General features: G+C 40.7%; 1 protein-coding gene across 1 annotated transcript in view; it reads right to left on the bottom strand.

The window, feature by feature from the left end:
• The window catches only part of LOC108876405 (homeobox protein Hox-C10a-like), a 60,245-nt gene extending 50,323 nt beyond the window's left edge, over positions 1 to 9,922 (bottom strand). Inside the window, 3 exon segments of the mRNA XM_051071212.1 lie at positions 2,974 to 4,404; positions 6,379 to 7,214; positions 7,216 to 9,922. Of these exon segments, the coding sequence (XP_050927169.1) occupies positions 4,127 to 4,404; positions 6,379 to 7,214; positions 7,216 to 7,247 (1,146 nt within the window). The 5' untranslated portion in view covers positions 7,248 to 9,922 and the 3' untranslated portion in view covers positions 2,974 to 4,126.
• Positions 9,923 to 13,763: the final 3,841 nt, after the last annotated feature.

Genomic DNA, 13,763 nt, shown 5'->3' with positions numbered 1-13,763 from the left:
GGCCACAAAATGATCTGTGCTGCTCTAATTGTAGTAGCCTAGAGTGTTCTCTATCCAAGGCAACCGCTGCATATTACAGTCTCACAGAATCCAAAAATCCCCCTAACAGACTGTTTCACAAACAACTTGCTTTAATCAGAACACTTGATCAAATCCCTCTGTTTCTCAGCAAAACAAACTGTGAGACCTATTGCTGATCAATATAGATGCTCTCATGGTGAATGGCCCTGCCGCAGTGATGTATTTTTTGCTTTCCCGCGTCCTACAGAAAATTTTGTGTGATTAAAATGGCGGAGTAATTTCCGTGGGATAATAATCCCTATCCCTAAATTTAAAAAAAAAGAAAAAAGAAAAAAAAAAAGAAAAGCTCATGGTAACATTTTCTCCTGAATGTTGCTCGTTATACAGGTTTGCTTCCATATTCAAACCATTAAACGTGGGTAGAAATTATTCCCAATTATTAACTGGCATGCAAAAAATTGAAAAAGCCATATCCTGAGTCTCACTTCGCCAACAATGCTCTCAATGATAATAAAAATCTGAGCATTTTCCAGTGAAAGAAAGTTAATGTCCCCTGTGCTTTGAATTTAATCGACTATCAGCTTTATCTTTACAAAAATCTTGACAAATTAAGTCCGCGGTGCAATTTATTTTTCTATATCTCACGAGAAAAACCCTAATTTATGTCAAAAAAGAAGGAAAAAGGGCAAAAGAGAAGTCGTTAGCATAGTTTGTTCATGTCTGATCATGCTAGTGGCAGTAACACATCATGAGCTGTCCTAAGGAAGTGGCTGTCTAAAGGCTTCAGTTCCTGTGCGCCACTACAAAGTGAAATAAATTGCTTTATGTGTATATGGTTTTAGGGTGAATCTATGCAGCTCTCGGGGCTGTTTCCACCGCTGTAAAGTCTTTGTCAGTGATGCATTCCAAGGGAGACACTCATTCACTGAGCTGAATGAAAGTGACTTTGGATTCCAGACTGTCTCTTCCAGTTGCACCACCGCCAAAGGGAGGAGGAGGGATGGGTAGGGGGGCTGAGAAAACAAGGGGAAATAGTGACCAGTATAAACACTGGACTCCCCTCGCAGAGAAGATGCTGACTGCGCCACAGGAGCAGAATTGTTTCATAAATAAGTTATTGTGTTGTGTGTTTTAGATTTCTAGTTTCCTTAATTAGCTTACCTTAATTTAACCTCTGCTTAAACATAATTACTACTAATCAATACTACTACTGATCAAATAGATTGCAGTTTAAGGCAAAATATAAATAAAGCCAGGCCTATTTTTGTGATGGTCAGTGTGTGCGTACTAGTTTTCCAATATAAATGCATTTTCCCATATGTGCTATAAATTTGTCAAATATTTCAGCGAGATTTGACTATAATATAATTTAACACTGAAGCTAATGCAGGCTAAATCTAAAGAAAATAGAAAATAGAAGTATTTTATGTCTTAACTTTGGATTCATTGATAAAATGAGGCTGTGTATAAACGCAAGTGTCTTCATCAGGTTAACACGCCGAGAAAAAGACAAAATTCAACTTTAACGTTACACTCCGCGGTAAAATAAGATAAAGAACAATTAAAGTACGACATAAACAAGTTAAGCTATTTAATATACAAATTTCACTGAAAAAAATAGGCCTTAATTAGCAAAATGGTATTTATAACTGAATGATTGCGGGCGTAAAGGGCGACTAGCGAATTATGTTTATTCGAGTCGAAGCTCATGGAGAACATCTACTTTCAAAGTAAGCATTATTTAAGATAAAATATTTTAAAATTAGGTGTATTCTCAGTCTAAAACTTAGCAGCGAATTGGAAGTTGGAATATAAAAGATAAACAGTCGAGCATTAGAAGTCACAAGGAGGATGACTGTTCAGATAAGATAATGGAAATGTCAATACGCATCAATTATACAATTATATAATGTTATACACTTGGCTCCATTTGTAAGATAAATTAATGACAGTCAAATATGTGACATCTATCTATCTATCTATCTATCTATCTATCTATCTATCTATCTATCTATCTATCTATCTCATGATAAAGCAGCTGAAACCATTAAACCTAAGCAGACAGCCAGTGATGACAGATGCAATACAACGCAGTCTAAAACTTTACCCCATGTTGTTTACAACCTATTCTCCTCCTAAGAGCCTCAGAAGGTTTTACAGCCCACCACAAAAATAACAGCAAAGAAAGAAAACGTCTCTGTCCAAGGTATTGCAGCTCAGTTCATTTACAATGCCATTTGCGGGGACCTGGGTGACTATAGGGGGTAATTCAGCGGAAATTGTGCCCTTGATGAAGACGAACTGACGTAATCAAGGCAGTTTCTTGTTGCCGAGCCAGGAAGCCAACCCCAACAACATGAAACTACCTAAACCACGCTTCAGCTTCGCGCAAAAGGGGTTAAAAATCCATGGAAAGGACAATGCATGCAAAAAAAGCCAAGTGAGGATTAACACTATCCAGCTCAAAGAGAAAAAGGCGAGTACCATCACAATAAACCACACTGTGGTCCACACCAGGCTGCAGTCAAGCTACTTTCTAAACATTTGCTTGTAGACAACTTAGATAGCAACGCATGTCTTGACTAGTTTACTCATAAAATCCAGAGCCAGCCTTTATATGCTATTGTTCTAATTCCATAAATAGTCTGTAGCAGCGCAGCATAACAATGCACTCAGCTGTTTCAGATAAGTAAACTTAAATATTCAGTCACAGCACGTATCCAGAAACATAAAGCCACAATAATCAGCAACCAACATTTTAATGCCAGTAAGAAAAAAAAAAGCAAAAATCAGCAGCACGCCGATCAACATCAGCAACTTCATGTAAACTATCGACGTGAGCAGGCATGCACCATGCGTGCCACAGGAGCTGTCAAGCGAGCTCCCCCCCTGACAGATGTGGCATACTTTCCAAAATAGGACAGAAGAATATTACGTAAATTTGAGTCCTACCTTCACTTGCCTCCTCCAGGACGCCTTCCCGGCTTGTTTAGTTATCCACGTGTTTTTGCCGTGATGCTTTTGTTGTTGTTATTATTGTTCCTGCATCCGACGCTGTCGCTGTCCCCTTTATCCACCATCTTCCTTATCTTCTGCTCACCCCCCCATCCAGCGAAGCTCCATTATCCCCGGGGTGGAGGCGGCTTGCTCCCTCCAGCCCCAGCGCCTCGGCTGGATCCTGCACATTGCAGTCTCTACTGTGTGGATTAGCCCTCCTCCACACACACCTTTAAACGCATCTTTACTGCTGCGGCACATTATATTTGCAGATCATAAAATCCACCCCCAACGCTTTCCAGGGCGAACCTGACATTAGAATTTTATGACCTTGACTTACTGTGGTCACCTGGATAATATTTAAATCAACGTTATGGTCTCTCACTTCTATTAAAACTGCCATGATCTCCTTCTCTCATCCGCAGTGTCTCTCCCTCCCTCTCATTTTCACCACTATGCCAGGGGAAGGACAAAGTTGGTAATACCTTTCCGTTTTTTCCCCCCTCCTTTTATTGTTTTGGAATCGTTTGCCATGACATAGCTTAATATCATTTTGTGCATGCACGTTATACAGCACGGATGTGCCACAGCAACAGACACCAACGAAGAAGTGACAAAACATTCATTATAGCTCAGCAAAGTGAAACTGCTTGCATGCCACGAGTTATTTATAGACTGCTTGAAATTGCCTCCTCCTTTTCGTTTGGTTCATGTTGTAGTATAATTATCATTGCGAGGTAATAGCACCTCACTGTTCCAATGCTGCTGCTCCTGCTGCTGCTGCAAGTGTTCACCTGGAACTCAAGTCTAGTCTGCAGGTTGCAGCGTTTTATAGTCGATTTAGAAAGGCACGCTGTGTGTGTGAGTGTGTGTGTGAGTGTGTGTGTGGTGTGTGCACATAAGGAGAAAACTGATGAATGATTATTGAATGAATTATAAGGTGACACATGCATGTCTGTCTGTGTCTGTGCCTGTCATGTCTGTATGCAAATGCATGTGTGAGTGTGAATGTGCATGTGAATGTGTGTGTGTGTGTGTGTGTGTGTGTGTGTGTGTGTGTGTGTGTGTGTGTGTGTGTGTGTGTGTGTGTGTGTGAATAAAAATCTGCTCAGGAGTAGTTGTAAACTGCACTCTGCTCCCTTTCCCGGCTCTCCCTGTTGAGCTTCTTGAGCTTCATGCGTCTGTTTTGGAACCAGATCTTGACCTGTCTGTCGGTCAGGTTGATACTCCGGCTGATCTCCAGGCGGCGCTCCCGAGACAGATACATGTTGAACAAGAACTCCTTCTCCAGCTCCAGCGTCTGGTGCTTTGTGTAGGGACACCGCTTCTTCCTTCCACTTTTGGCTTTTAACCAGCTTCCCGTTGTCTTTTCCGCGGATAAATCATCTACCGGAGCAAGAGAAACACGACAAAATGATAAAGTGAAGCCAAAAAAAATCCGGCCAGGAGTTTGGTGCAGAGATCATATGCAGCTTTATAACCTCCATCAATACACTGGATGCTTCGTACACGCCCATTTCTCAAATACCGTTCAACTGGAACAAAATGAGCAGTTTATATGGACAGATTTACCTGGATGTGTACTCTCCGTGACTCATTTGAACAAATGAACAACGCCAAAACATCCCACCTTTTGCTACAACTCCCACTGTTTGCAAATTGCTTTTGTGTGATGTACAGCTATAATTAGATCAAATCAAACTAGGGAGTGTAAGCACTTCTTTTGTCTATGTTGGACCTCAGACTCTCATAAAATTTTATTACCGTTGCACACCGGAGCCAAATGAAATTTTTGGGAGGTCCATCCCAAAACAAAAAGAAGTCTCTGTAGCGTAATATCAGATTTAGAAGGGGGAAAAAAACAACAACATAAAGACAAAGACACGAGACGTGTCGGAGATTGCAGGGAAAATCAAACTGCTACACATTCAGTTAATTCCTTGATTAGGTTGTGGACTCTGGGGAATAACGCCTCTGTTACAAACACACACACACACACACACACACACACACACGCAGGTTACAGTAATAATTACCTTAATGTGAACACACTCAGTGTGTGGCCCACATTTAATCATTACCAAAACATTTAATTCAGTAATGTGGGGATTAACAGGACACACACGCACAAACACACACCCACATACACATAAACACGGTCAAAAAAAGACGGTCCCATTGCCTTGTTGTATGCCCCAATTAAATTAAAATAAAATAAAAGGAGCTTGTTGGTCATCATGTATGAAGCTGTTAGCTCAACCCATAAATAACACAACAATCTGAAAACAGTTTTAAATTAAAGCTAATGAAAAATAGCAGAGGGATGTGCAATAACAGAACTGCAGCTAGCATCAATTTATTAGGTGTATAATAATAATACTAATACGAATAAGAACGCAAATAATAATCCTAATAATGATGCTACTAATTCTAATAATAATAACATGTGTATTTCAAATCAGACGATCGTGAACGTTTAATTAAAATCTATTTAAAACAGTTAATTTACTTACACAGCATTTGCGGTTTTGTCAAACGGGAAAGAAAATACAAATTCAGTTTATTCTTATCAACCTGCCACTTTTAGTGAAGTAAAAGAAGAGAGAAGAAATGTGCTTAAGTGGACTTTCGCTTGAAATAATTATGTTGTTAAAAAAAAAAAAACTGGACTGGAATCGTCCTGAATTATCGTTGCGTCGGTGCAGAAAAGTGTAAATGTATTTATGATAATGCTTTTCTCAAATGTAATACTGAGAAATGGTCCCTGAGGTTTTTTTTAATAAGCCAGGGCATCGTGACAAAAAGGTTTTCAACTGCGGAGCAAAACCGTACAATTTTACATTGGCTCAGTATCAGATATTTTGAGGCGTAAAATGGTGCTGTTCAAAATGGTTACGTCTTACATTATAAATGACCCATGTAAGAGAGGGAAAGTGAAAGTGAGAGAGGGATGTGTATGTGTGTGTGTCTGTGTGAGCGTGTTTATTTCAATGATAACTGCCCATCTCACATTCTCACATTAATGGAAAGGTGTTAAATGCCACGGGCACCATAACCCCTGCCAGGCGAGGCTGTCAAATGCCCATACAGCCCCATATGACTGCTATCAAACACGAGTCTGCATTATAGGGCCATGACACAACACAACGTGCCCACACAACACAGCACTGATTTAGAATTAATGCACGTGTGGAATGTTTTAGTGAAGCTGCCCACATATTATCTCTCTCTGTGTGTGTATGTGTAGCCTATGGTTGTCTGCATGATTGTGCAAGAGTGTGTGTGTGTGTGTATGCATGTGTGTTGGGGAGGAGGAGGAGGAGGAAGAGGGGTGTGTGTGTGGGTTTAGTAGTAGTCTACCTTTTAATTCCCCGTCCGAGTTATCTGAACAGCTGTCACTCTTGGCTTTTTCTTCCTTCCTGCTCTGACTCTCATCTGCCTTTGAAACCTCTCTCGCTGTCTCTTGCGCCGATTTGCTGCAACTTATTGTCGATTCTGCTGCTGCTGATTCAACAGATGTCGTCAAGTGGGTCAGAGAGAAGCCGGGGGGGAACTGCTGGTCATCCTGCTGCGGCCTCTCTCCGTTGTACACCTGGAAACAGCGGCTGGACGAGGCGGCAGTTTGCTCAGGCCGGCAGCTATTGTCCCCAAGCCGGATGTAAGTGGCCGACTCTGTTGTCTGTTTCCCCTTATTGCTGTCATCCTGATAGAGGCAACAAAACGCCTCCTCTTTGACGTTGCCCGCTGGAAACGAGCAGGGTTGTAAACACTGGGCAACAGGTTGTTCGTCCCTGCTGGTTTTGGAGCCTGGGGTCCATGTGGCCAGCTGTGTTGACAGGTAGGGCGCATCCTGGAAGCCGCTGGGCGGCACACCGCCCGGAGGAACCTCGTCTCTTTTGGAGAGTGCAGATGGTCCAACCTTCCCAATGTTTCTCATCACTGAATATCCGTACTCTGCAGCTGTGTGGATGTACATTCCGGGGTTGCTGGAATAACCCTCACCCCTGAAGGAAGATGATCCTCCCATTAAGGAATCCATCAGGAAGTTACCGGGCGCTATGTTATTCGGACATGACATTTTTGCATTTGGCAACACAGTAATCGTTTGGTGTGTTCCACTGATCTGAACTACGGGATTTCTCCAGGAGAATAAGGACAGTAGGATGCTGACATCTTTTGGAGGGGGGTGCAAAAATATCAGTAACATAATTATGGATGCTGGGAGACATGTCATGTGATTTTCAGACCAATAGCGTCGTGGAAGTGGCCTTGATGCTCCAGACTGACGTGACGTCAGCGCGGTCAAGTTGGGGAACCTGGAGGGTTTTTGATGGAGCAAGAGCGCCACCTAGCGACCGCAGGCCGGTCAGGACAACAGGCCCACACCAGGAGGAACAAAGGACGGCTGCTGCAGCAGGGATTTTTTTACTGCGTGGCTTTGGAGAATTTTTATTCTGTTTAAGTTCACTTAACTTCTGATTTGGAAAGAAATTTAATTCAATCAACGTGTGGATTCCCTTTTCGTCCTGGCGCCAGTCCTGCGGAGATGAGGCCATCGAGGATTTGTCATAAGACAGAGTGCATTTTGAGTTTGTCTTGTTCTTTTTTGTTTGTTTGTTTGTTTTCATCGATTTGCTTTGTTGTTGCCACCGATTTAGCAAGGTAAGCTGTACGCAGGTGTGTCATTCAAAAGAAAATCACAACAGACACGTGAACTGCTTTGTGAATTTAAAAAAAAATGAGTGAAAGAGTAGACTATAGGGTTTAACCTTTGACGCTGTGAAGTATTCTAAAAATCAAATGTTCCCTTTTGCATTTGACCTGCTGAATGTAACATTGTCATATCTTCTTAAATGCGCCTTTGTGACCTCCTATTATAGAATTACAGTCATACATTTCTTGCACTAATTATGAAAACCTTGTACCTCGGCCTGCTCTGTCATTTTAACCCGCAGATTATTTACTTGTATTTCTCTTCATATTACTTCACTACTCTAATAGAACTGCACCAGAATTCGTTAAAAAGCAAATATATTAGATCTTATTAGACCTGTTAGTTAACTTTAACTACACTGGTCTAACTCGTGAAGGCGCACGTGGCTGTTTAAATGGTTCTCTTCCTGAAATGGGCAACAAAATGTTAACTAGACGGTGGAATTTGTTCGCTAGTTGATGGTGGGCCTATAAGGATATTTATTATTGTGGTGTAACAGGAAACTAAACCCATACAGGATTACATCAAGCATAATGTTCTTTTTCTGTTTTTCTTTTACCCTCTTTTACTGTTGACACTGAACATCTTAGAGTCTAAGAAATAATTCATAACATACCTGAGCCATTGTTATAAACAATCGCGACGTCTTGTTGTGTCATATGCGATTTCAATATGTTGTAGATGTGAAATGAAGCAGTCCTACTGGCCCTAATGTTTGGGTTGATGTTTTATTCTCAGTGCAGGAGTTAATATACGTGACTATGGCACTCTCATTAAAATGAATGCGTATGCATGCACTTTTTTTTTTTTTTTAATGCTGATTTATCTCAGTTCTACTTTTCTCCTCAGAACTATTCAAGTGTTGTCAACATTAGAGTAAAGGATTTAAATCTGTGCAGGTCAGGAGAATGCTTGACAACTTATTTTTCTTAAATATAAGTGAGCAGAGACAACGTAAACAAATACTGTGCTGCAGCCGAACAGCCAAATATATTTATAAGGTACTACTGCAAATTATGGCTATGCAAACAGGCTACAGTGAATATGACGAGAGGTGCAGACTATATTCCTTATAGTTACTCAAACTGACTAACGGTCTACACCTAGTTTAAAAATATCTAAATGAATAATAAAAAAGACCACTAATGTAATTGTATATTCCCATATCTATTTGACAGACACTAAATGTACAAAATGCTGCTTGAATTGAACAGCCCAATCTAAGTTGTTAGGCTGTTTTTTTTAATTTTGCGCGTTAATACAATGGCGTTAGCTTCGTATTCCCATGATGCTTTTACTTTCTCACTTTATATGTTGTATTCAGTTAAAAAAATAAAGCCCCGCTGACTTGGTTTAGTGTGCTGTGTTATGCCTGTGTTATCTGTGCTGCAGTCAGCACGCTTTAGGACATTCATCCAGTCCAAACAAAAACCCGCAGTTACACGAAAGAATACAAATACTAACACGCTGCTGCTGAGACATCATGAAATCCTGATTCTCGCTGAGGCTCCAGTTTTAAAACAATACCCTGTCCAGAATCAATCGCAGAGGGTTCTCTCTACAAGGACTCAAACACTGGTTGGTTTAATTTTGTTATGTAAAAAACATAGTCTACAAAGCCAATTTAATATATTTAAGAGGTGTAATTTATATAATTCCCCATTTTAAAAGAGCCACATATTTACCATTGCCACTACAGTAATATAATATGCTAAATAATGTCTTAGGATTGCCACAAAACTATGTCGCATCAGCATTTTTGTCTTGAAATAATTGTTCTGTACTGAGCAGCAAATGAATTAGGCCTGTTATTAGCTCAACAATTTACCAAAAGATCTCTAGCAAACTTTCAGCTACTAATGTAGACCATGATGGTATGTGTTTAACCAGTTTAAAATGTTTGTTGAAATCGTTAACCACAGCTATGCAGGCGTGCTCGTGTCCTCTAGTTTGGTTTCAGCGTGACATGCACGCGCGTCTGTCTGAGCGTGTGTTTAGTTCAGAATCATTTTCAAAGGCAAGGGCAACATGTTTTGTTTATCAGTGTATATATCTGAATATTTGTTTGTATTTGCATAGGAATAATGGTGCTTCAAGATAAAACTAGACATGTACTCGTCTATGATTCACTCAGTGAAATAAATATTCAAAATAACTGACAACCAGTTTCTTTGTGGTCATTCCCCATTCCCAGCATTCCCCACAATTATGAAGAAAATATGGCCAAGCGTAGCTGCATAATTTAACATAGCTGCAACCCGTGGATGTTGGATGCAAAACCTTAGGTTCTGTGATTTTTTGCATTAATTGAAGATACACTGACGGATAACGTGGTCTTATAAGTATGGAGAACATCTTGGGCTCATGAAACCCTTAGAGAGCTCATAATATTAACTAGTAACTGGCATGAGCCAGTGAGTTAAAGGTCTGCGTAGTTCCTGAAAAATGCAATCTCAAGAATGATTTTCTGTTTCTCCCAAGAACAGGAAAATACTGGGATAAAGGATTATTAAGGATATTATTTTTCACACTCCGTCTCCCTTTAATCCACCAGTCTGCCTCATGTTAAGGATAGCCTATATTAATAACCACACCTAATGTATAGCAACTCACACCACTGACACACACGAAAAAAATCTGCTTTATGACACATTCAAACCTAGCCCTGCAGGCTTTCTCCAACTCAGCCTAGCACAAAAAGTCACGCACATAAAAAAGAAATTATACATGTTCGACTTCGCAAGGAGCACTGAGCCCTAAATAATGCTTTGCTACTCTTTTACAAGAGATGCAGAGAACAATGTGACGCCTCAGACCTGGCATTGTAATCTCATAGACCTGACAGTGCAGGACAATAGGTAGAGTGATGTCACAGACCTGATAAGATGAGGGGGCCAGCAGACATACTGGAACATCTGACAGAATAACAGAATACTTTGATGTCACAGTAGAAAGTGTATTGTTACAGGTGTGGCTGTAATGTAACGTTACAGACTGAACAATGTGGAAAGGTATCCTCTGATTTGACTTAGACACATTAGTTTTTTGTTGTTTGACACTTCTGCCAGTGTAGAATTGACATTATTATGGTGCATAACGAGAGAAGATCTGAGCCTGTAACACTCGCAATCACAATATGACACAAAAGTGAGAGTAGTAAACAAGTGCATCTTCTTTATACTTGATCTATGACAGAGGATATTGGGCTTATGAGCCCTACATTTGTGTATAATTAGCATTAAGAACAGAGAGGTTATTCGAAAATGGAAAGCTTCCACTGAGCATGCATACCTTTCTGCTTCCATAACAAATAAGCTCTCTGCTGCTGTTTACTGTTTATCCAGGTCTATTTCTCCCATGGAAACAGATGGAAGGAAACGTTGTTTAGACGTAAGACATTCCTACAAATTTGGTTATTTTCTTCCTGCAGATGATTATAACCTAGCCTACTTTGTCCAATTTTAAGGAAGAGACTTTGCAGTGAGAATAGTTTAACATATTTAAAATAAGTTTTAAACCGTGTGTCCACATGCTGTATTTTTGTGTATATTAAACCTTCAAAGATTTCCACACACGCACACTGCTCGCCAATGTGTAACCAACCCTGGCCTACACACACGCGCGCGCGCGCGCGGAGTTGACTGTGACTGTATTTTACCACGGTCTTTACACTTGTCTAAACTGTAGCCCACACTTTCGCCTCTAAATTGTCGTCCAATTGATTCCAAACCTGGAGGCTGCTATTATATTGCAAACAGGTATGGGTGTTGAATGCTGCGGGACAGAAGGCATGGTAGCTGGTTTCCTTATTGTACTAATCAGGAGCCACTGGGGCGACACAACTAATTTGCTCCTGGCAGCCACTTTGAAATATCTTTCCAGTTGGATGTGAGGAGGTTCTGCTTTGTGTCCTCTTTCATGCTGTTGTCCACTCCATGCGCAACTGCAAATTTACGGTCCCAGAATCATGTAAGTTCGTAATTAAAAAACCAAAGTGGCAACCGCCATCAAAGTACAATAGTATTACATTATTACCACAGACGACCACAGCAAATACACAGATCCGCCGATATCTGCCTGAAAATGTCCTCGAAATTACAGTAAGACTAAGCTTGGTGGCGACAGTAAATAAATAGCACCTCACTAATGTACATTGAAGCGTTTTGAGAGTTATTTGGTTGCAGCAATAGCAGGAGCTCGTTTTACAGCGTCGAGCTGTTTTATGGCCCTGTAGAACAGGATAGGTGCTGAGATGTGAGTAGTACACTGTAGTATAAAACCATTCAATAGCCTATAACCCCTTGATTAGTATTTGCAGAAAAAACTACAATAGCCCTACATTTAGCTCATAATTAAAGTTAAAACACAGCAAGCAGCAATTAACAAATTGTAACGGATGAATAGTTAACTTTAATGCGCAACAAAATACTTGGAAATATTACAAAACAGAATCGGGGAAAAAAACAATTAAAGAGCGCACTTCAGGGATTTTTTTAACTACCGATAAACATTCTTTTTTTTGTTTTTGTTCTGTGTTTTTTTCTTTTCATTTTAATGCAAAGAAAAAATGCATTGCTTTTTTATATTATTTAGTAAGGAGGCCTGTAAGTGCGCTGTCATTCCCTATGAAACCATACTATTTTAATTGGGTTTACAGGTCCACGGGAATGATCTTACAACTTTAAGTATAAATACACACACTACCCTGGAACCTAGAAGAAGATGTTATTTGTTTACAGCCTCGGTATTTCCCAAAATAAAAGTCTTATTGGTCTTTTTTACAGCATCAGATCAAAAAAAGGAGATTCTTTACGTAATTGCTCGGGGTTTTTTTACGTATCTGAGTGAATGGATTTTCCCTTTATATTTTAATGGCACTAGGCTACATCTTCTGCCCCCTGGTTCCCCTCATCTACATAAAAAAACACACCGCCATTTTCCCTCACCACAACACCCAAGTGCACAAGCCAGACTGAGCCACGACAGGAGCTGCATTCCAGCAGAGTGGACTGTCTTTCTGTCACACAGCACATCAGGGGGAAAAAAAGAGGATGTCTCTACGACTAATAATACTACTCTGATGTCACCGGGGCATCCATCTCAGGAAACGTTTTCAAGATCCCGTTGAGGAAACAAAACAGTGCAGAGGCCGGGAGACTCCTGGCCCCCGTGTGGTTGATGGACAACATTTGCGAGGAGCCCTCTGCAGCGCTCTGTGTTAGTGACGTTGTGTGTTGGAGAAACCTACAAATTACCCACGTCACCGTCCCAGGGCCAAGGTTGGTGGGTGTGGCAAGAAGAGGGGGCTCCTGTAGCCTTGATCTCCGCAAGTGTGCATCGCCTTTCTTTTGTCAGAACGGCCCCTTGTCCTTCCTGATAATACACTGACATATGCAAATTGTGCCTGATCTCAATCAGCATGGAGGAAAATACACGCCAGATTCTTGTTAACATACTGTCTATGTAGGAAAAAGTGTGAATCAGCTGGATTGAGTCGAACCTCAACTCCTCCTTTTTTTCTTTTCTTTCTTTATCTTAAAATAATTTAAACCCTAACCAAAACTTAAACCCTGATCCCAACCTTAACCAAACTGCCTCTAACGTTAACTAAACACTCACATAACCATGCAGAACTGCACTGTAAAACTTCTTTGATCCACACACACACAGAGAGCAGAGCAGAGCAGAGCAGCCCGAGAAGGACTCACATCTAAAGTCACAAGAATCAAAGGATGGACTGACTCGCACACCCACGCACAAACCGTCATGTTTGCACTTACAGAACCACCCATTACGACCAGCACACTGCGACAGCCACACACCAACATGTTTTTTTTTCTTGAGAGAATACAAATACGGGCCTACAGTTTATACCAACATGTTTTAAAACGTCTCATGCGTGAAAACGTATACATTTTACAAGGACAATAAAGTGTATTTACTGGGCGTGCTAAAGCTGGCAAAGTTACCTGCTGTAGTTTAATGCGAGGGGTCAAAGTTGGTCTCTGTACACATTCCATTTTCTGTTCCC

Source organism: Lates calcarifer, linkage group LG6, assembly GCF_001640805.2.
Source record: "Lates calcarifer isolate ASB-BC8 linkage group LG6, TLL_Latcal_v3, whole genome shotgun sequence".
Classification (NCBI taxonomy): domain Eukaryota; kingdom Metazoa; phylum Chordata; class Actinopteri; family Centropomidae; genus Lates; species Lates calcarifer.
Note: the sequence above shows the minus strand (reverse complement) of the source record. Positions and strands in the feature narration are given on the sequence as shown.